Genomic DNA, 23,470 nt, shown 5'->3' on the forward strand with positions numbered 1-23,470 from the left:
TCTCCTCTACTGCCAGGACAGCCTGGGAATAGGAAAACTGCAGTCACAGCTCTGGGATCCTCAGCAATGCCCTACAGTCGCCAGAAGCACCAAACTTTTCCAGGTCTGTCACTGTGTCCTGTCCACCGCCGACCCATCTGCACAGGCACATAAAACCAATTTCCCTCTCCTGGTTTCTATTAGGTTGTTGAAATTGCAAGCGTGAAATTCCAATTCACAACAGACCCTGCTAAAAAGTCTGCTCCCTTCCTTCTTACAGCCCCCCTTTGGATACTGAAAGGCCACCCTCAGGTCTCCCCAGAGCCTTCCCCAGGCTGAACAGCCCCAGCTGTCTCAGGTTGTCTTCACAGGAGAGGTGTTCCAACCTTGGGGTCATTTCTGTGGCACCCCAACAGGTCTGTGTCTTTCCTGCGCTGAGGACACCACATCTGGAAGCAGCACTGAGGTGAGGCCTCGCAGTGCAGAGGGGCAGGATCACGTATGACAAGAGAATGAAAAGAAGCTAAGAAGTGGCATTAATATCTTGGCAAAGAAATACGAGATCGGCCAGCATTATGATACGCCACAAAGGGTACGAAAAAGAAACACAAATTGTACGCGTTGAAGTTAACGACGATTTCTGCACTACCACTCGAAGCATTGAGGTGAACGCAGACATTCCGACGGGGTCAGAGAGCACACAGCGCACACACGGCTCCAGTTTACAACGCACGGCGCAGCCTCCCGCACGGCGCTTCCCACACGGCGCTTCCCGCACCGCGTCCCGGGACTGAGCGCGGCCGGCACCGCAGCTCGGGGAGCAGCGCCTCGCGGAGGCGGCTCGCTGTGCTGATTCATCACCGCCTGGAGCCGGACGGGGGGAAACCGAGCTGCTTCTGTACAGCTGCTGTACCTGCGGGGAACTTAGAGTAAATTCCCGCCTGCTTCCCCTAGGTGCTTCAAAGCGGTTTGTTTCGCTTCCGAAGGGATCCTCAGCAGGCCGGAGGTGCAGGACAGGCGCTGTCGGCTCCCTGCCCGAGGAACTGGAGCCCATCGCGGCCGGGCTGCCGAAAGGCTGCCAACAGACGCCCCGCAGCGCCGCCGCGCCGCCATGGCAGGAGCGGGCGCTCAGTTCACCCCGCGGTGCGGGCGGTGCCGGGGCCGGCCTCCCTCCTACGCCCGCCCTCGCACACGCGGAGCGGAGCTGGGGCGGGCCCTCGCGGCTCGCTCTCCGCGCCTCCTCCCGCTTTCCCCGCGGCGCCCGGCCCGGCCTCCCGCTCCCGCGTGCGGTAAGTAGCGCCCCGTGCCCGGCGGCGGGCGGAGCTCTGCCTTCTTTCGGCGCCGCCGCCCCGCCGGGCTCAATGGCGGCCCGGCGCCCGAGCGGCGCCGCCCCGGAGAGCCGCCCGCCGCTTCAGGCCGGTGCCGGGGCCTGGCGCTGCCGCCCGCCCCGAGTCCCGCAGGGCCCGGCCCTCCGCTGCCGCATCACCGCGTGCGCCCGCGGGCCGCGCTGAGCCGCCTCGCCGGTGAGGGAACGGCGCTCATCTGTTGTTGGCGGGACGTTGGCCTCCGCCGCTGAAGCGCCCCGTGTGACGGGCCCCGCTGTGAGCGGCTGATCCGGGGAGAGAGGGGCAGCCGTGTGCGTGTGCGTGAAACTGCTGCTCGGCCGCGCTCTGTGCGGAATCTGGCTTTTATGGGAACACCTGTTTGCGAGGGAAAGGGCCGAGGCGGCTGCGCCGCTGTCAGGAAGCGGCCAGAAGTTTCCTGCCGTGCCCAGCCGCTGTGGGCGCTGCACGTTCCTTCCAGTCACGGCCCCGGCTGCCATCAGGTGCAGGACCCGGTGTGTGAGTCTGTTGCGAGCACGGGCAGTGTCCTGCAACACTGCGACATCCACGGCCAGCGCTGAATTCTTGTAACCATTTGCTGTCATTTATTGTCTATTTTACGAACATCAGATTTATCATTGCCTCCTTGGCAGGTGTTTCAGGAGATTTCGGTGTGCTCGCTTTGATTTCATTCGCCACGTGGGGGGTCTCAGGAGCCATCTAGAAGCCTCGTTCCCGCGAGTGCTTTACAGCCAGGGCTCTGTACGTTTAAGAAGATACGGGAAGGATATTGAAATGCTGGTGAATTACTTCTCTCGGATACAATTACCTTACTTTTAAGAGAAGGATTTTATTTGAGGATAAGCTGAAATTAGTGCTTCCTGCTTGACAGTACATTGCTTTGTGGATAGTTTTACGTTCTTATGCATGTTTTATCACTCCTTGAATCACTTAGTTTGTAAGTCTGTATTTTCTTTTCATCCATTCTTTTCTTCAGCTTCCTTTTTCAGTCCTTCATTTGAAGCAAAGCATTGCAGATGTTCCTTGGACAGGCATTTTCTCTCAGTTTACCCTATGGTTATGTCAGCTGTACAGTGGGAAGTCCCAACAACAAGATGAGCTAGCTGTGTGATGCTAGCTGTGGCTAGCAGTAGCAATCAGTTAACAGCTCAGCACAAGGTCGTTGATGATTTAGCCATGAGCCCTCCTCTAAAAACATCATATTCTTTAAAATGAAACAAAATTGCTTTCTAGTGTTTGGATACACAATACAGGACGATGTACCTTGCTGCCATGTGGGCCCCTTCACAGACTGTGGTCCCCTCAAGGTATCCCTGCTCTGGAATGGTGTGCCTTCTTCCAGGAGTGCCTCTTCAGCTGTCCCCAGCACTGTCTCCTTCACATCCTTCCCTTCACACCTCCTCTTGCACCTCCAGCTGTGCTGGCTGCTCCCTTTCTTCAATATGCATCAGCACTTCTGCAGAGAGGAATTTTGGTGTGTGGTGGGTTTCCAGCGGTGATAGCTGGAAGTGACTATAACAGCCACGGGGCAGTTGGTGATATCCTTGCAACGTGATTTTTTTTGTTTATTTGCTTGTTGGTTTGCTTTGGTAGGTTGTCTTCTGTTTGTTTTTATTTCCTCCTCCCTGCAGTCCTCAGAGAGTTTTCTTCCCTTTTTCAGGCCTTGATGTTTGGGTTCTGCTGACAGGAACGTGGTAGCTGAGGTTGCCAGTGAAGAGGCTGCCCCACCAGTGTGAGTAGTCATACTGTGTTCTCACAGATCATTTCTCTTGCTTGTGTTCTGTTTGTCCCACTCATTCAAGGATTTTGTCATCTTTTCCCTGTTACCTTTTGATCTGAGTTATTGCCATCTTGAGCTCTGCATGGGATTGTGTGTGTTAAGGCAGGTGAATGTTGAAAAGGGGAAGATGTGGTTTTAGACTTAGAAAAATCAGGCCATCTTCTCCCACTCCTTGCAAGGGGAATCAAGCCATCCTCTCTCAAACCATACAAGATAAAGTCTCGGTAGAATGAGAAGTAATTGAGGGTAGTTGTGTTCAGCAGAAGACTTGGGAACGGAAAGCTTGATAGGCACTAATTGCTGTTGACAGCAGAGCCTACATGGACAGGGCTGGCTGCAGCTGTGCTGGCAAAGGTGGTGATGATAAAGGGATTGTGTAGTGTTGAATCTTGTTTTATAATCTAATGTGCATGCTGCCTTTGGGTGGATATGAAGTGCCTTTAACAGCTCCTTTCTTTCCAAGTCACGTTGTTTGAGCTGGGAAAAGAAAAAGCAGAAAGTTTATGGTTTTCTTGAACCGTTGCAGGGTGCACAGTCCTTGGAGTGAAGAGGCTATGTATTGACATTGCTTTTAAGCAGACAAGGAAGTAAGCCATTCTTGCTTCTCAGGGCTTTCTATCTTAACGCCGTGCCTTAAACATGGAAGCTGTAGAAATGAACAGCGTATCCTTGAAACGTCCTCATTCTGAGGATGATGCAGCTAATGCGGATGAAAATAAAAGACAGAAGATCTCAGAGAACTCTAAGACAGGAAGCAACTCTGAGCAAAGCGTTCAGACCGTAACGGAACAACCTGACAAATCTCTGCTCGAGGACGCAAAGAATGAAAGAATTCCCAGTGAGGATGGCGAGGAGCAGGAGGATGAGGAACTAGAGGACAGCGATGAGGATGGAGACCCAGAGAGCTTTGCAGACATGATGAAGCATGGACTGACAGAAAGCGATGTTGGCATAACTAAATTTGTTAGCTGTCATAAAGGATTTTCTGGAATCTTAAAAGAGAGGTAACTCTTTGTCTTGTTAAGTATGCTAATTCCCCGTGTTAGCAGCTGTTCTGTTTTCCTTTCCTGACTCGCAGGGTGGAACTGGATTTATGTGCGGCCATTTGGGAGGTTCGTTACTTTCTTTTGCTGATGCCGAGATTGAAAGAATTGTTTAATTTGGCATTTTTCAGGATTGGTTTTGATTTATTCTTCTTTCGTGTCAAATGAGAGGGAAGCTCAGTGTGGATGGAGGCAGATGATTATGCTGATCTTTGCCGTTTATCCTCCTCTGTGGCAGCAGCGTGCAGCATAAAGCTTTGTGTGATACAGCTACAGCTTCATACAGCTCTTCAGCGCTGATATGAGATACAGGACATGCTATTAATGCTGAAGCCATTCCTCTCCAGTTCTCCTCTTGCTTTCTCCTGACATTGGTGCTGTGGTTGTTACATGTGTATATTGGCAGATGGTCTGGTAGGTTTTAAAATATACTCTGGTCAGTTGTAATGTCATTTACAAAACATTAAAGAGAACATTATGACGCAGGGTATGGATCTGACATTATATATTTAGTGGTATGTTTGACTACCACTAGCTTTTTTCCCCATAAAAATTCTAGTTTTTAAATGAAATACCTTTGAGTAAATCTGTACAAGAACTCTAATGTGGAAATCATTGTCCTCCCTTAGCAAGGCGGTTTTGTTTTACACACCATATAATAAAATATGTAATGGGATATAAAATGAAATGTGCTTGTGATGTATTTAATCTTTCCATGCAGCACTGAACAGTTAGTATAAGATTTCTGTGGGGAGCACAGTCTGTGCTGCAGCGCCTTGTGGGAGATTTGCCAGTTTTCAAACTGAAGAGACCAGAGGTTGCTGTGCAGTAGGAATGTTTGTGGACTGACAGTTTTACTTTGATGTCAGTTTAGAACACTATAATTAACTTAATCCCGGCAGTTTTATGGTAACCATCACTAACGTGTCTAGACAGCTACAGGTAATGAGAGAGAGGATACAGAACACTTTCAGGCGAGGAATTGTGCCAATAACACATATGGCTCCACAATAGCATGGCACATGTAGAAACATAGGCTTGGAGGGTGCTATAGAATCATTCCCATGATGAAGTGTTTCATTTATTCAACATTCATACATTTATAAACTGAGGGTTTAATTCTTTAGAATTGCTTGCTACTTAAAAAGAATGTAGCAAGTGCAACATAAACTGTCTCAACTCCCCTAAAGTTGGGATGTTTCATTGTTGGGCATAGTGACTCCATCCAAAACACTGTGGTCAATGTTTTTGTTGCTTTGGCAGAGAACACAGAACAGCTGGTTTTGGAAGGCGTTCTCTACAGCTGAACGTATGAAACAGGACTGTATTTGTCCCACTTTCCTTAGAGGATGGGTAACATATTTTGTCCTGCAGGCTGCTGGAAGCTCCAGTTACTGCATGTGTGTTGAAGTTGTAGCAAACAATAGGGTCTTAACTCTTAGCAGGTAACTACAGCACCTGCTTGGATATCTGCAAACATCTTTGTTTAATCATCTTACATTTTTCTGCTTTGTTTTCTTGGTATATTTTGAGGGCTGAGAATAGGTACAGTTTTATCAAAGCTGAAGTTTCTTTCGTGCTCCCTTCAATGACTTCTACAAACAAATATTTTCTTAGAAAAGCACTCTGTGATGTGGATTTCTTTTTTTAATTACAATTTTCATGTGCTTTTTTTCCCACCAGGTATTCGGACTTTGTTGTTCACGAAATAGGCAAAGATGGACGTGTGAGCCACTTGGATGACTTCACCGTCCCAGTGGATGATGAGGTAAATTTTGAGGTGAAGGTCTGGTAACAGCAGAAGCATTAAGAGAATGAAAATTGTTTTATGTGGGTTACTGGATGTTTGTTTTTCCCCCTCAAATATGTGTCAGGATCCATCAGAAGAAACGTTCACTGTTTTGTCAGATGAAGACAAGCAGCGTTTGGAGGAGCTCCAGCTTCTTAAGAATAAGGAAACTAGTGTGGCCATAGAGGTAAAATGAATGAATGGTATGAAATTTGTGGAGAGGGAATAAGAGTGAGTGGAAATTATGAGCTTTCTAATGCACGTCAGGTATGAGAGCAGCTTGTACGTGATATCATAGCAGCTAATGCTGAAATGTTGCTAACTTAGGTGTTTGTAATGCTTTACACAATTGCATCCTAAATTTATGCACAGGAGTAGTTATTTAGATTTCAGTGGGACACCCAAACTCAAACATATCTTTGTTTCTGCAGTGTTGAAATTTTCTGACAATGTCTTGGTTCTCTAATAGTGTTTTATAAGATATTTGAAAAGTATTAAATAAACATCCATTCTGATAAAAAGATTATTTCAAAGGTCAGTGTTAAGTAATTTAAAAGAAGAGAGGCTAAAAATGGTCTTCTGTAACAAGAATATGAACAATGTACAAAATTAGCTTCATATTTCTGAATAGTCCAGTATCCCTTGTTTTTGAAGAACAGCTGTTGAATTTGTATTGGATAGTAGAACGGGTTTAGGTCTGATAATTTCAAAGAAGCATTAGCATATTAAATAAACATAGAATCATAGAATGATTTGGGTTGGAAGAGACCTATAAGATGATCTAGTTCCAACCCTGATGCTGTAGGCAGGGACACCTCCCTCTAGACCAGGTTGCTCACAGCCCCATCCAGCCTGGCCTTGAATGGGGGGCATCCACAACCACACTGGGCAGCCTGTTCCAGTGTCTCACCACCCTGACAGTAAAGAATTTCTTCCTAATATCTAGTTTAATTTTGCCCTCTTCTAGATTAAAGCCATTTCTCCTTGTCCTGTTGCTACATGCCCTTATGAAAAGTTCCTCCCCAGCTTTCCTGTAGGCCCCCTGCAGGTGTTGGAAGGCTGCTATAAGTTCCTCTTGGAGCCTTCTCTTCTCCAGGCTAGGTAATCTTAGGCTAGGTGTAATCGGGTTATCTAGATTTATCCGTGATAGAGGCTGCTGCCCCTAGAAGGGGAGAAATGAACAAAAACAACGGCAGCAATCTAAGGAAAGAAATTATTTTACTAAATACGAGACACAATATGATACAATATAACTACAACTACTATATCAAACAAGGCAGAGAAAAAAGAAAGAGAGAAAAAGAGTCCTGGAGAACCGGGGGCCTACTGCAATCTCTAGGCGACAGGCTGGAACGTTGCTGATAGAGCGAGACGGCAGGGATGGAGCGCTCCAAAGCGAAAGACAGGGCGAAAAGAGGGACGTTCCAGCCTGGGAGCGAGATTATATGTGTGTCCTCCTCCTCTGGTGATTCATCTCTGGCCGCGTTGTCCCCTGGGATATGTAGTTTCCTCCAAGGGCTGAGTACTCGGGATGCTGCCATTCCACAGATCTGGAGCATGAACCTTCCACACTTCCGCATACCCTCTGTTACACTTCCACATACCCTCTATTACACTTCCACATACCCTCTGTTACACTTCCACATACCCTTTGTTACACTTCCACATACCCTTTGTTACACTTCCACATACCCTCTGTTACACTTCCACATACCCTCTGTTACACTTCCACATACCCTCTGTTACACTTTCTTATACCACCAAAACAGTTCATACCGCACATGATGTCATGATGTAGAATATTGACAGCACAAAACCATGACACTAGGTAATCTCTAAGTTATCTACCTCATCATTTTCTTTTCTTCTTTTTCATATAGAAAAGCTTAGTTTTGCCAGAGTTGTTGCTAGAAGAGGAAATTTTATTAAACACAAAATGGTCTTGAAAATTTTTTGTTTTCTGGGATTTGTAGCATTTATTATTTTTAAAACTAATGATTAGGCCGGACTTCTTAAATTATATTTGTTGAGTCCTTCAGTGTGATTCAGTAGTTCTTTGAGGTTCTTTAAGCATGCAAAACTTCGAATCTGGGGGAGTCCTTTTCCTTTTGTGTTATTTCATTTAGTTTGTGCACACCTGTGTTTCAACACAGGTCATCGAAGACACTAAAGAAAAAAGAACAGTTATCCACCAAGCTGTTAAGTCCTTGTTTCCTGGGCTGGAGACTAAAACAGAAGATCGAGATGGAAAAAAATACATTATTGCCTATCATGCTGCTGGAAAAAAAGCACTGGCAAGTGAGTTTCAGAATCACAACAGTTGGGTAAATTCTAAAATTAATCTGAAAATTAAAAAAATATGAAAGAATGGTATCATTAGAAAGCACTTCCCATGGAATGCACATCCTAACATAGTCTGGCTTGTTTTTTTGCAGTGATACTGTGCATCTAAAATAACTGGAAGCACAAAGAGTATCTACAATTTAATTTTTCTACTTATTAAAATCATTAATCAAGTATAATTATGTCAGAAGCAAGAGGATCTTTTGCTATTGCAATGGAGATGGGCAAAATAGGGGCTTTATTCTGTGTATTGTTTGAAGCGGACTTTCATGAACCTGCCTGGAAATGTGTGATTTGTGGCTGCAGCTGAGATGTACACAGCGCAGTCCTGTCTGTCTTGAAAATTCATGAGAGAATTCTTAATGACTCGATCAGAGATGTTTTGTTTTCTCAGAGTTACTGTTTAAACAGACATCAATTGTGAGTGCTTACTGTGCCCTTTGAGATAGTTCCAGTTATAAGGCTACTTCTGCTCTCAAGGCTAATTTTATTTTCAGAGGTTTGTCTGTACTGATTATGGTCTCTATTTTGGAGTAATAATACTAATGAAAGAGTTAAAAAATGCAGTATTATCACTTCACTCTTAGCAGATCTCGTCTTTTTTATGGGAGATGAACTCATACGGCTTACATTTTTTATTTTAATTTTTTAAATGTTGCTATTACTTTGCCTGTAAGTTGAGAGAATTGTCTGAATGCTGCTTTGGATACTTAATTATTATTAGGATACTTAACTATTATCGAGATTTGATTTAAACTCTGACTGATTACTATTTCATATCAACCTTTTGCAAGTGATGCAATACGTAAACGTAGCCCTTTCATTTTAAAGATGAAGGAGGTGGAGAAAGGAAAAGACAAGAAAATAGGATAATTTAAAATCTGAAATAAGACCATCTCCACATTCAATTTAATTATTACTTCTAAGGCTTTTATTAAGTGAGTACGGGAGTGTTGTACGTTTATGGGTACAAATTATATCGTTGCGTATCGTGTTTAATCATTTAGAAAACATGTATTTGCATGCACTGCGTGTGGATATGTATACTTACCAGCACAAAATTCTCCTCAGCCAGTTTTGTTCTCTGTCAGTTTCTAATGTTTTACCTTCACCTTTCCCTTCCGCTTGCATATATTCTTTAACCATTGTTACAGTTGAGTTTATTTATTCAGCCAGTCTGATTTGACAAATACTGTATAGGAGAATTCAGGTATTTGGAATACACTGAAGAGAACTTAGTGATGTATCTCTAGGATAAAATATTATCTGGAGCACCATCTTGTGAGGCAGAGGGGCATCATCTATTTAAACCTGGCCTCTTAAGTTGCGGTGCTGCAGCCATCTGTGCAAGTTGGTGGATGAGTGCAGATTCAGTGGGTGTGTGTAAGTGCTAATGAATGCAAGATTTGACTGCAAGTTGCTTTTAGTCAGGATTGTGTCCTCCGTGTTTATGTAGCCACCAACACTTCTCAGTCCTGAGTGGGCTCCCCAGGCAAGAAACACTTCAGAAACGTGCAATACTTAGCTGAGAGGTATCTGATTACTTTTGTTCCTAATGTAAACAGTTAGCAAAACCAGCTTCCTTAAAATTAGAAGATACTTTGTGTCTATAGTAAGTTCACACCCAAAATACTTTAGATTTTTAGTCAGTAAATTGCTGTTTCATCATTGTCCACAAACAAAGTTTGTCGTGTCTCCGATTGAAGCTTTCCATATGTTCACCGTTTGCCTCTGCACGATTCCATTGCATAACTGTCTAAATTGCTGTCATCCACCACCTAACTGTTGGATGCTCTAAAGCATAAACAATCCCATAACCATAAACCTGCATGTTCACCTTAAAAAACCCTTTGACAGTCTAAAAATTAAATGCTACTCTTTTGTGCTCTTTATGCTATGCATTGGGACAGAGGTCAGAACTGCAACAGGTAAGAGATGTTGACATTTCATGCTAACGAAATGAAATGCCAACCATTATGACCTCCTAAGTTGTGATAAGACTGGCCAAACTAGTTACAGTTCTAAAACAAAACTGAGTTAAACCCAAAACAATCTACACAAATAGTGTTTAAAATTCCCAGAAACAGCCAAGAACTGGTTTTGTGCTACCACTTTTTTTGCTGGTGCAGGATAGTCCGTAGCTGTTCAGTGCAGAAAATGTCTGCCGGTGATAAGTGATTTGATTGATCAGGATTGGTGATACTGTTAGAAATCTATTGTGGATTTCCCTTTGGTTTCATTAAGCCTAAAGTTTACCCTTCAGCCTTCTATTTCAGAACTCAGTTTCCAGATTTATACAACTTCACGTATCATACATCCTGATCTTAACAAAGAGCTTCTGGCCTTCAGGTTGCAGCAAAAGATTTGGAAAAAGGCTTGGAAATATGATTTGACTGTGAAATATGTGACATGACTCTGGAAAATAGGAATCAGGAATTCAGGCTGCCCCTCCAGCCCACCTACCAGAATGAATACCCTGACATATTGGGTGAGGAATGGTTAAACACTGGGATTATAGCTGCAGCCTTCCAGTGCTCAGCATGATGGGCAGTGTGGGACAGGCATGCTGTGGCTGTCGTGCCCAGAGCTGTGAAGCCTCCTGGTGTATTGCATAGAGAACTGTGAATTTAGCCCTGATGAGGGTTCCTTTCTTGGGGGGTGTGATAATGACTGTGTGCAAGATGGACTGGTTAAATAAGAACTATTCTGGATGGAGATTTTCCTTGTGAACTGCTCTGTTTTCCTCTCTGCTGTTTTATTCATGATTTCATCACGGAGGTATTTTGCTCTTCAAGCTAAATGCAAGATTTTGCTGAAGAAGACAAGAAGAGCTGTCCTGTAGTAAAAAGTTTAATGAAGCTTTAACGTATTTACTGTCTGCTTACTAAATAATCATAGTAAATAATACTGTGGTCTGGCAAACAGTGCTCTGGTGGTTCTCATCTGTTAATTAGAGTAGACATTAGTTGAAATTTAGAGTGTCTTTTAATGGCTGAAAGTCAGTATAGTGATAAAGTTTTTGAAGAGCTTAATCAAATGAGATGGCAGTCAAGTGACATGGGGATCTTTTTTAGCTATTTTTGTGACAAAGGAACTCACCATTTTCAAGCCTTTCTAGGTGGCAGGTTTGATTAAGCAGAAATTCACAATTTACAGTGAAAGGGTAGAATGTACTTTTCAAGGTGCTTTGTGGCTTTTACTGTCAATATCTATTTATTTTTAAAGCAGATGGAAGCAATCAGAAACTGACTGTTGTGTATTTGTTTTAAATGAAGCTGCAATGTCAACCATATTCATTGAAATAGTTAAAAAGAGCCACTCTTAACATTTTAACCTTTTGTTTTTAAAGATCCAAGAAAACACTCTTGGCCAAAATCCAGGGGAAGCTACTGCCATTTTGTACTGTACAAGGAGAACAAGGACACCATGGATGCCATTAATGTCCTATCAAAATTTTTAAGGTAAGGCTGTTGTTTCTGTCAATGTGTCTAGTGTGCAGATTGCCCTCTGCCTGTTTCATGTGAAAGAAAATGTAATGCCTCAGGGTAATATAAGAGCAACACAGAAGGTTGCTGTTGCCTTATCTTCAGCCAAGGTTTTTTCCTTTAAATTAAAAAAAAAAAGTTTTCTCTAGAATATCAAATTTGAAACTTGAAGTCTCAGGAGGAGAGAGCCAAGTCATTTCAAGTTATTTAAAAGACTATACCATGTTATTTCAGTGCCACCATTCAAACAGACTGATTGGAGAAAGGTGAGGCAGCCCATAACCTCAATGAAAATAACATAAATTAAAAGCTATTTGTTTCAAGTGTGTGCATATATATATGAAAGTATGTTATGAGCATGTGTATGACACATACTGTTGTGATAATATGTTAATTTACTCCTAAGCACTGATTGATAATCTATGTGTTAATTTCTCCAGGCAAACACAGTCTGAGTTCCTTTTACTCCATCAGGTGCAGCAACGAAAAGATTTGTGAAAGGCATGATGTGAACATAATGTGTTATGGATAAAACGTTATCTTTAAATTGGGTCAATTCAGTGATCTATTGCCTGCTATTCCACTTCTCTTCATTGTGTCTGTCCCAGAGCAAATATTTGTGCTTCAAACTCAATCCCATGCCATATTAATATTTCGATAAGAGACTATTGGGGGTGCAGTTTGATGGAAATAGGCATGTAGTGGCAATCCTGATACCATCTGGTGCCCAGTGATGGAATAACTGGAAACACAGGAAAGGAAAGGAAATCTTCTTCTTGAGGATAGAAATGGAACAAACATTAGGGGAACTTCCCATATTCTCCTATGATATGCGGGCATGTTATTCAAGCAGACATGCTATTTGAAGTTTAATGGAGAAATGAAAGTGTTGTGAATTATTCTATTTCCTTCATGTAGTGATTACTGCGCCTTTGTGAACTGAGTGCATTTATGGAAGGAAATATTTGAAGGCTTGTAGTTCAAATGCATAGTTGTGCTAGAAGTGAGTCGGTCTGGAAGGTTTCCTTGTGTTCCCTACATACTTAGAGATAACTTAGATAATGCCACACATATTCAGGAGTGTCAAATTGGATTTTCTTTCCCAGAACTAGGCTGCATCTCCATATATATGTGTGTGTTCTATTTTTAATGAACAATTCATATTTTCCATGTAAAATAGTATCGCTAAGTAATTATGCTGAAAACTATGTCAAATCTCTGTCTGCTTTCATAGTTTTAATATATTTCATTATTGCCTTTAAGAGTGAAGCCAAACATATTTTCTTACATGGGAACTAAAGATAAAAGGGCTATAACAGTTCAAGAAATTGCTGTTCTTAGGTAAGTAAAAATACACCGGAGTGTTTGCACTCCTACCAGGGTGACTTTACTACCTCACTGTAATCCTCACCCAGTATGCACGTAACGAGTGGCAGAATGATGTACTGATCTCATTAAGTACCGGAGCCACGTATTAATAAAAATTCTGTAATCCCTTTTTTTCATTCTATGGTGATTGCTGATACTCTCCCATCAACAGTGTCCTGAATCAGAGGCTGGGCTCATGTGAATGCACATACCTGGATGAAGCAGTGGCCCAGCTTGCTTCTATGTGCTCCCACGCTACATGACCCTCATGCAGCAGCAGCAGCAATGCAGAGTGATGCGATGGAAATTCTGTTTCATTTCCATCCTGGCCTTTGTTTCCCCTTCCTTCAGTTGGAATCCTGTTTCCTTTCTCACTAACTTTCTGAACAGCTCCAGAGAAGGCTAACCATTGCCTTTTCCCATCTGTGAGTAGCCAGAAGGGCAAGAAAATGAAAAGAAGTTTTTCCTGCCTTAATCTGTTCCCACAATAAAATTTCTCTTGGCATAATCTAAGATAAATACATGGTTCCTCGGCACTTGAAATTAGTGCTACATCAGTAACTGAGGGTGCCTCACAGCCATGTATTATAATACCTGTTTAGCTGCTGGAATGTTCTGTCCTTATTGCTTTTTACAGCTCTTTGAAATTCCTTAAGTGGAGGAATTTCAAGGTTTTAAAGCCAGAAACTTGATCAAGTCCTTCTTAAAAGGAAGGCATTCACTACTTAATTGTTAGTAGTTTTTCTCCCAGTGGTTTGCATGTGCATATGCTTGCACAGGGAATTATTAACTTGTAAATTGTTTAAGAAGCTCCAGATTTTAATTTCTGATAACAAGTTACCAGTTGATGGGCAGTTAACTGAACTTGTGGTGTAGCCATCTTAGGTGTTGTTCTGTTGTTTTTCTTTAACGTTGTGTCCAAGAGCTCAGCCTGTTGTAAGCACTGACAGCCTAGGACGAACCTGCTGGTTCTGGTAGTGTTCAGCAGAGCTCAGTACCAGACTCTGCTGTAGAACACTGATAAGAGGTGGAGAAGGGAAAAAGAGCTTAGTGATCGTCAGCCCACTCAGAGCCAAGTACACTGGACATACTGTTTGATTAACTTCTCTATTTTGTTCTAAGTTTTAGTGGAAGTGTCAAAGAGGCAGCTCAGTGATGCAAAGAACAGGACGTGTTTCTCAAAATGCTAGTGAGAAAAGAGACAGAAATCAGTGACAGGTCTGACTTTGTGCTCCTTTGCTTCCACTAAGCTTACACATTAGCTAATTACTTAAGTCTGTTTAAGATTGTGCTGACTTGAGTACCTTCACGGTGTAAAGAAGAGTTATGCTTGTGGTGCAGGGTATGTCATACTTGAGTATTACAACTTATTTTCTGAGTGCATACATACACTGACGTAAACATGAAGACAGTATGAACGGTTTTGTCACAGTATGTGTTTTGTCACGATTAAACAGATCTGCAGAATTTTCTTTTAGATATTAGCTAAAAAGTCTTTGAATAGAAGAGCAGAAGAGTGGTGAAACAGCTCACTGCTTTAGTGGTGAAACACAACTCACTGCTTTTTGCTTCAAAACGATGGCATTTTTATATCTATTTAACTTAGCTGCTTTTCTAAATAGAAGATGGTCACTGTTGGTCTGTTTCTTCTTTTTTAGAATCACTGCACAAAGACTTGCTCATTTGAATAAATGCCTGATGAACTTTAAATTAGGAAATTTCAGTTATAAGAATCATCCACTGAAATTGGGAGAACTGCAAGGGAACCATTTCACTGTTGTTCTCAGGTAATATGGTGGTATTCAGACGGTTTGTTAGAGTGATACGTTCTTTTGTTTTTTCCTTTTCCCCTCAACCAGGACTGGGACATCAGTCATCTGGTTTTACAACAAAGAGGAAAGCTCTTATTGGGATGGAAGTTACTGAATTTGATAAGTGTTGGATGATGTTAATGTTGGGCTTTATTATTTTGGGGACCTTAAAATACTGTAAGCCCCTTAAAAAGGTTAAGAAAACTTATAGACAGTTTTGTTTGTTTGTTTGTTTGATGCTAGAAATATAACAGGAACTGATGACCAGATAGAGCAAGCAATGAACTCTCTCAGGGAAATTGGATTCATTAATTACTATGGAATGCAAAGATTTGGAACCACGGCTGTTCCTACATATCAAATTGGCAGGTATGCTTTGTTTTCATCCTCTTTTTTTTTTTCCCCTCTTAATCTTATATCTTTCAATTTATTTATTGGAAAGCTTTTCTATCCTATTGCATCTTCACAAAGGAACTTGTTTTGAACTTGCTTCAGCAGGTATCTCGCATAATGCCACTACTTTTAATATTGCATAAACGCAGTCCTTACTTTGGTTAAAGTAACTAAATGTTGAAATATATTTAGTCAATTCTTAATACACTTTTCCTGTTTGGATTTTAGAGCTATTCTACAGAACAACTGGAATGAAGTAATGGATTTGATACTAAAACCTCGACCAGGAGGTAAGGACTGAGAAATACGTGAGGTGTTCTTTTTCCTCCTCTCCAAAGAACTGTACTTTGAGGAATAACCACTTCTAGATTTTTATTCTCTTCATTGAAAAGGGCATTTTGGGGGACAAATTTCTACAGCTTCTGAAATTTAAACCTCTGCCAGTTTAGCAAGTGAGAAGGAGTCCTCAGGTTCTCAGCTTTTCTGTTCCTTTTGGCTTACTGAGCAGTTTCTTTTAGTGCACGTGGAAGGGGAACTGAATCCTAATACATGATCTGTTTGGACTGCACTCGGAGCACTCCAAGCTCAAACATTCTGTGATTCTGTTGATCTCTGCAGTTACCGTGACTGAAATGCTATTTTTTCAACTCTTTTAATAAAAGAATAGATGGATTTTTATGTGTGTGTTTAAAATACTTTTATTTTGCATCCTTGTTCTAGCTGAGAAGGGATACTTAGTAAAATGCAGAGAAGAATGGGCAAAGACAAAAGATCCAGCAGCAGCTCTCAAAAAACTACCTGTAAAAAGGTGCGTGGAAGGACAGCTTCTACGCGGACTGTTAAAGTATGGAATGAAGAACATAATCTCTGCATTTGGCATCGTGAGTGTAAAAGTGCTGTGGGGCATTTAATGGAATAAACATACTCTTGTTATGGCATCACAATGAATTTGAAATAAACTCATCAGGCTTCTGTTAGTTTTAATTTCTGTAAAGTCTTTACGTTTATCCTACCTTTTTTGCTTGAACTACTGCTGCATAGTAATGTGTGACGTCTGTAAATAGTGTATGAATAATGAGCTCTCCCATTTATACCGCAGTCTCTTTAAGCTGGAAGCCAAGCAGTTATATTTAGTGGCTGTGTATAATACAGATCTGAAAATGGTGCAGAAAATCAGAGTTTTTCCTGATGGTTTAAGAGTATAAATCTAACTGGCAGTGTGCTAATGAGGCAGCACTATATAGAGGTGGTGGATTAACTGTCGCTTTCAAGTACTGTAATTCAGATAAAGTCTTTGGAGAAAATATCTCATAACCAGCAAATTATTGGGCCCAGCACAGGAGCTGAGAATTCCTTTTTTGTTTATGATGAGGATAATTAGGCTAACAGTGTGCTTTAACATCTGCAAAGTTTACTTAAGCGTTTCAGGAGCTTGAGTATGAATTCAGTGTTTTATAACAGCTTTGTGTCTTTGAGCTGTTTGATTGATTAAAAAAAGATGTAGTTTGCCATTCTTAATTTAAACACTTTTTTGTGCATGTGTATGGGTTTCAAACGTACAAAAGCATTACTACTTTATATACCCTTTTTCCAAATTGCAGATAAGTTGCTGGGTCTGTTACTGGAGAAGGTCATGCTTCAAATATTTGCATTTTGGGCTGTGATTAAGAGAAAGTCCTAAAACTGCATATTTCTAATCTTTCACTTTTTTTTTTTTTTTAACCTCCAGATACCAAGGAATAATCGCTTAATGTATATTCATAGCTACCAGAGTTATGTGTGGAATAATATGGTGAGCAAGAGGATAGAAGAATATGGACTTAAAGCTGTACCAGGAGATCTCATACTTAAAGGAGGTAAAGGAGAATGCTGTGAATGCTTTAGTCACAAGAAATTACATTAGAATTTACACTGGTGAATGTGTCCAAGCCTTGAAACCCCAGTACAAGGATGATGTGGAACTGTTGGAGCAGGTCCAGAGGAGGGCCAGAAAGATGTCTGAAGGGCTGCAGCACTTCTCCAATGAAGAAGGGTTGTGGAAATTGAGCTTGTTTAGCTTGCAGAAGGCCCTGGGGAGATCTCATTGAGGCCTTCCACTACTTGAAGGGAGCTTAAAAGCAGAAGGGGGGACTGACTGTTTACACAGTCTGATAGCGGTGCGACAGGGAGAAATGACTTTAAAACAAAAAAAGGGTAGATTTAGGTTAGATGTTAGTGAGACATTTTTTACTCAGAGGGTAGTGAGGTGCTAGAACAAGTTACCCAGAGAGACTCTGGATGCCCCATCTCGTGGCATTCAGGACCTGGCTGGATGAGATCCTGAGCAGCCTGACCTAGTGGCTGGCAACCCTGCTCATGGCAATGAGATTAGAACTAGGTGGTCCTTAAGGTCCCCTCCAACCCAAGCCATTCTATGACAGCATCTAGTCAAGCAGAGATTGAGTCAGAGCTTTGTTTACTTGCATTTTCACTGGCATTTTGATGCACTGAGAGCATACAAAGTATTTTTCCTTCATGTAAGGCAGATGTTCTGCTAGGAGACATCATCTAGCAGTCTTTATGTCATTCAGCTTTAAAAGTCATTGGAAACTAGGCTGTGATTCTGCTCATAACAGCCTTGAAAACTGATTTATTTTCTTGGAAATGTCTTAAAGTAGAAATAAAAACACAGTAGTTACCCTCCCCAAAGTAGGCTTGTTTCAATCAAATGATTCATTGTAAATCTGGCTAATCTAGCTGTAACTAGAATCTCTCTTCCTTTTCTGTCCTGACTGTAGCCACAGCTGTACACATCGAAGAAGGAGATGTTCACAACTACACCATTCATGATGTAGTGATGCCATTACCTGGATTTGATGTTATTTATCCAAAGCATAAAAGTAAGTCTGTTAACTTACACTATAACTCTGAAACTGTAGATCTGCTTTAAGATAGATCTTAAACACAAGATGAGATCTATGCAGCCTTTCTGACTGTTAAAAATTGACTGTTTCAGAGCTGTGCTGTAGTAGTAGATATGCTACTGTCAGCCTCTCCCACTTTGATGATAGCTGACATGGTAGTTTGTTTCATTTAATATAAATCTTTTTCATCTTTCAATTTAACAAATAGCTTTTCCTGATGACTTCTACTGAGGCAAAGTGATTTATCGTGGCACAAGGAAAAAAAACAGTGAAAGGCTCATTAAAGAGTAAATGCATTTGGTTTTTTAAAATTAGGAAACAAGCCAAACTTACAGAATATGTAACCCAAAAACTTGAAGTTGGGAAGAAAAGAAACAGATCTGGTTTAATTAAATGTTAACACATGTTTTCATCTTTCACGTCTTTTATAGAAAGTATATTGCATCAAAATTGTTTTTAATTGAATAAATTCAGCAATCCATTTGGAAAACTTATAAGAGGTAGTCAAAGAATCATTTCTGTGATTGATTGATTTCTGTGACCTCGGGAGGCCAACTGGTATTCAGGCCAACTTTTTCAGGTCTTTGTCCTGTCAGGGCTGAATTTTCCAAGGGCAAATACTGCCTCAGGTCTCTGAATCTTCTCTAAGCTAAAGAAGCCCCTTCTTTCAGATTCTCCATACAAGGTATGTGCTACAACTCTTGGCCATTGGAGTAGCTCTCAGTTAGACTCATTCTAGTTCATTAGAACCTACTTTGTACTCATACCTGCAACTGGATGCACTGTTCCAAGTGAAACTTTATAAACGCCCAGTAAGGGGCAGTAATTGTTTTTCGTGGTGTAGCTACAGGCTACGTTCCTGTTGACACAACCAGGTATGCCATCAGGTAACTCAGTAAAGTTGCTCTCTAGTCTTTAGTGTCACAAGGAGTTAAACATGAGTTTAAAAGTTAAAAGTTCCTAGATGCTCTCCTGGGGTGCATTAAAAGAGCCAACAGGTCTTAGAGCCATAAAATCATAGAATCACAGAATTGCCTGGGTTGAGGGAGGTGATCCTCCCCCTCTGCTCTGCCCTGGTGAGGCCATGTCTGCAGTACTGTGTTTCCAGCTCTGGGCTACCCAGTTCAAAAAAGACAGGAAACTCCTAGAAGGAGTCCAGCATAGGGCCACAAAGATGATTAAGGGCCTGAATCATCCATCTCCTGTATGAGGAAGAGCTGAATAACCTGGGTCTGTTCAGTCAGAGGAAAAGAAGACTGAGGGGTGATTTGGTCAGTGTTTATAGATATCTAAAAGGACATTAGAGGCAAATGCATGAGGCCAGGCTCTTCTCAGTGGTGTGTAGTGATAGGACAAGGAGCAATGGCCTAAAACTTTGAGCATAGGAAGTTTCATAGAAGCATGCTGAAGAACTTTACAGTAAGGGTGACAGAGCACTGGGACAGGTTGCCCAGAGGGATTATGGAGTCTCCTACGGAGATATTCAAGACCTGTCTGGACGCCTTCCTGTGTGGTAGGGTACCTGCTTTAGCAGGAAGGTTGGACTTGGTGGTCTCTTGAGGTCTCTTCTAACCCCTACAATTCAGTGATCCTGTGGTACAAGGACTTTGTCCTTAACAAATTTCCTAAGTTCATCCTGGCTCAATCATCTAGCCTCTGCCTAGGTCCTTCTGAATGGCAGTCCTGTCCTTCAGTTCTACCTTAGCTTGATCTTGTCCACAAACATGGTGGGGGATGAAGGTGGCTAATTTATTGGTTAAGATTTCCCTGGTTATGCTGGTAATTGTCCTGTAAACTAAAGCATTTGAGTTGCAATGTGTTCTTATATTTCCATTGCCGCCCCATCTTTCCCAGGTGTATGTATACACACCCTTACTTGGGAATGTGAAACTATAATAGTTACTCATTGCTTTGGCAGTATCAGAGCTACTTAATGGTACCTTTTGCTAAGTTCTTCAGGTGGCCTTCCTAACTCTTTTCAAAGACAGGACAAGCAGTAGTTTGGCCTTTCTTTTTAAAACTCCACGTATCTGAGATTAGTTTTCTGAAGTTTAGCTAATTGGGAAGTGTATGTAGGATGCCAGTGAAATGTTAGTAAATTATTCTGAGTTTTGTTTTCAGCTTCAATTTTGATTTGTTAAGAAAGATTCTTTTGTGGTTACTTGCCTCTATTAATCGGCTTGTATAAGAAAATACTGCAATTAATAAAGTTTATACTTAACAATTTTAAATGTTTGCCTAATGTTTAACCCATATACACTGAGAGCTATCAAAATGCACATAAAGGAAGGAGTGCTCTATGAAAACAGCCTGACAATCTCTGATTAAATATCTTCTCTTCCAGTTGGAGAAGCCTACAAGGAAATGCTAGCAGCTGACAATCTTGACATAAACAACATGAGGCATAAAATCAGAGACTATTCACTTTCTGGAGCATACAGAAAGATTATCATTCGACCTCAGAATGTCAGTTGGTAAGTAGAAGGACAAAAGAACTTTGTAATAGGTGGGATGACTTAAGAGCCATTAGATTGACCTACAGCGTACACATGTAGAACAAAGTATAGGTGGGAAGAAATCTTGGTGCATTTTTTCTCACATTTTTCACACGGTTGAAGTTGAATAATAGTATTATTTCTTCACTGGTCCTTTGGTTTTGTAATGTATTAGTGTTAAGACATCTGTCTAGTTGCTACCCTCCTTTGCAAGGGCTTGCCTAAGCACTCCATAATTACGCAGGTTGATGGTGAAAGCATGACAGATAATATTCAAAACAGTTATTTTTTGTAATCCTGATATGAGAAAGTTGGTTTCCAATCAATGGCGTCAGTCAGAAAGATTTCTATCACATAAGTGTACTACATCGCTCTTACTAGTGGCACCACCTAGCTGTCGCATAGCAGCTGAATAAATACCTTGTAAACAGGTGACCATACAAATGTACAGAGAAACTTATCACTAAAACACTAATAAACTTACCTTCTTCCTAGTTGCTTTTTCAGCCTAGTCGTCACTGCATGTTGAATAGTTTTTGTTATACAAATACACTGAGGCTTAAGTACATATTCTGAAGGTTTAGAGAGGTTTCTTCAAAATGAAACAAAAAAAAAAGCCTTTGAGTATTCTCAGAGTTGACAACACTCTTCCCATAACTTCGTAAACTATACTTGTATAGCTGGAAATCCTGATATTCCATGGGAGGAAAGAGGTGAATTATGCAATGAAATGTCTCACAAATTCATTATTTTATAATCCACGTGAAAACAGAGGCAAGTTTTGTACATAAAGCTTTACCAGTCATTGCAAGATAAATACCATCTTATCTACTTTAATATACAATTCCATCTCAGTTGTATTATTGTAACTGCTGAAATTGAATAATAATAATAAATCCTATGTATGTTACATAGGGAAGTCGTTGCATATGATGATCCTAGAATCCCATTATTTACTACGGACTTGGATAAGCTGGAAGGAAAACCTTTACCAGTTCTTCCTACAGGTAAATTGGTGTATTTGCTGATCTTTGCAAAACTGAAGGTTGATCTGGCTGTTGCTTTAAACTGCTACCTGTCAAGTATAGCTCTTTCAAAGAGCTTTCAACAAGACTGATAAACAGTGGTATTGAAAATATCCAAATTAGGTGTGCAAACAAGGACCCTTATTTCTCAAGAATGTGAGCAGTTGTTCCAGCAATCTGTATTGGTTGCTACATACATGTTCACATGTTCTTACAGACATCTGTACAATCAAATAAACATCTAGCAATAAATCTCTGTGGAACATGTAAAGAAAAAGTAGAAGTGAGCCACAGTGTTGCTATGCTTATCTGTGCTGAGCATAACAGACCACTCAGATACTTAACAGAATTCAATGTAAATCTTTCCAGTAACTTTGGTCACCAAGTCTTCCAACAGTAGGCTCCAGACAGAAAGGAAAAGTGGAGAGGAGTTCAATCTGACAAAACTGCCCATCTAGTTTTCTGTGAACGCTTAGAATATCACTTCCTGCTGAAAGCAAATGTTAAGTGGGAGATGGTTTATGAAATGCTGCTTTACACTGTGGATTGTAGACTGGGGTGTGGTGGTCGAGGCCGTTGTATGGGATCAGGGATGGCGCTCAGAGGAAGCATTACTTACATTCTTTACTTTCTTTTTGCTTTGTCTCCTCTCTTATGATAGATGGTAAATTCCGGGCACTGAAGATGGAGTTCTCCCTTCCCCCATCCACTTACGCCACTATGGCCATCCGAGAAGTTCTGAAAATGGACACAAGCATAAAAAACCAAACGCAGCTGAATACTACCTGGTTACGCTGAGCGAACTGCTAGCACGGCCTAGGTTTTAACATGTACAAAGTGTTTTCCTACTTACGTTCTGTACAAATCTTTAAAGGGTGGCAGTGAGAGATTTGTATTTTTTTAAGTTTTTATTAGTGCAAGCAGTTAAATTAAGTAGTTATTAGCAAGATGCCGGTTGTAATGTAATACGGGCCTTAGTGACTGGTGCTTTTTAACCAATGGACCGTGAGGTCGCTTGAGCTGTGTTGCTGCATCTCTGAGAAGCAGGCTTATAGCTTCGGACCTGGGCACATGTTTGTCTTGCTCTTTTTTCAGCGAGCGGTGGGTGTTTTGATCAATTCAGCACACCTTGAGATCTCTGTATTAAATTACAGGTTTAGGAAAATTAGAGCTGAATGTACTGATGGCTGTTTGCTTCCAAGAAGCTGCTGTGGTCAGCCATTGCCGTCACAAGGCACAGCTGCTTTAATTAACCATGGGCTTCTCCCGGGGAAAATGTGTGTATTTTCAGCTTTACCAAGACAAGGTACTGGGATACGTTAACCAGAAAGGTGTGTCCGTCCGCAGTGCCTCGCTCTGTCCCTGGCTGAGGCAGCCTGCTGTGGGAGGCAGAACGAAGCTGTTCTACAGCGGCAGCTATGCTACATTTTCAACGATTCTAAACCAAACAGGGAATTCGTGCTGCTCGCGTGAATAAAATCCCGTGAACGGAAGGTGCTCCCGGCTCCGTGCGCTCTGAGGATGGGCTTATGGCTCCGGCCCGACACCGCCCGCCGGCTTCCGGCTCCTGAACCGGCGGGGAGGTTTCATGAAGGGGGGAAGCTCCCTCAGGGCGGCAGTTGTCGCGGCGCCGCCCGCCGGCGGGAGCGGGGAGCTGCGAGGAGGCGGCGGGCGCGGCCGGTGGGGGGGGCAGGGGAGGAGGCGGGCGCGCAT

The 23,470-nt window shown here is 41.8% G+C and overlaps 1 protein-coding gene across 2 annotated transcripts; it reads left to right on the top strand.

The window, feature by feature from the left end:
• Window positions 1-1,158: 1,158 nt before the first annotated feature.
• Window positions 1,159-22,927, top strand: PUS7 (pseudouridine synthase 7). Of its 2 annotated transcripts, XM_072338193.1 has the most exons (18): window positions 1,159-1,268; window positions 2,983-3,054; window positions 3,629-4,106; window positions 5,829-5,913; window positions 6,020-6,121; window positions 8,088-8,232; window positions 10,188-10,205; window positions 11,627-11,738; window positions 13,026-13,103; window positions 14,789-14,917; window positions 15,185-15,310; window positions 15,563-15,624; window positions 16,055-16,215; window positions 17,064-17,190; window positions 18,112-18,213; window positions 20,582-20,711; window positions 21,648-21,739; window positions 22,419-22,927. In XM_072338193.1, exons 3-18 carry the CDS (start codon window positions 3,742-3,744, stop codon window positions 22,553-22,555), a joined length of 1,971 nt encoding a protein of 656 aa, XP_072194294.1. In that variant the 5' UTR covers window positions 1,159-1,268; window positions 2,983-3,054; window positions 3,629-3,741; the 3' UTR covers window positions 22,556-22,927. The 2 variants fall into 2 exon arrangements, with proteins under 2 accessions (XP_072194294.1, XP_072194301.1); XM_072338200.1 differs by lacking the exon at window positions 10,188-10,205.
• The last annotated feature ends 543 nt before the right edge of the window (window positions 22,928-23,470 follow it).

Source organism: Excalfactoria chinensis, chromosome 1 (assembly GCF_039878825.1).
Source record: "Excalfactoria chinensis isolate bCotChi1 chromosome 1, bCotChi1.hap2, whole genome shotgun sequence".
In the NCBI taxonomy this organism is placed as follows: Eukaryota; Metazoa; Chordata; class Aves; order Galliformes; family Phasianidae; genus Excalfactoria; species Excalfactoria chinensis.

Coding starts and splice junctions, on each gene's coding strand:
- PUS7 (XM_072338193.1), top strand. CDS start 3,742: ATGGAAGCTGTAGAAATGAACAGCGTATCCTTGAAACGTCCTCATTCT. Junction 15,311..15,562: donor CCTACATATCAAATTGGCAG/GTATGCTTTGTT, acceptor TTTGGATTTTAG/AGCTATTCTACAGAACAACT. Junction 18,214..20,581: donor TATTTATCCAAAGCATAAAA/GTAAGTCTGTTA, acceptor CTTCTCTTCCAG/TTGGAGAAGCCTACAAGGAA.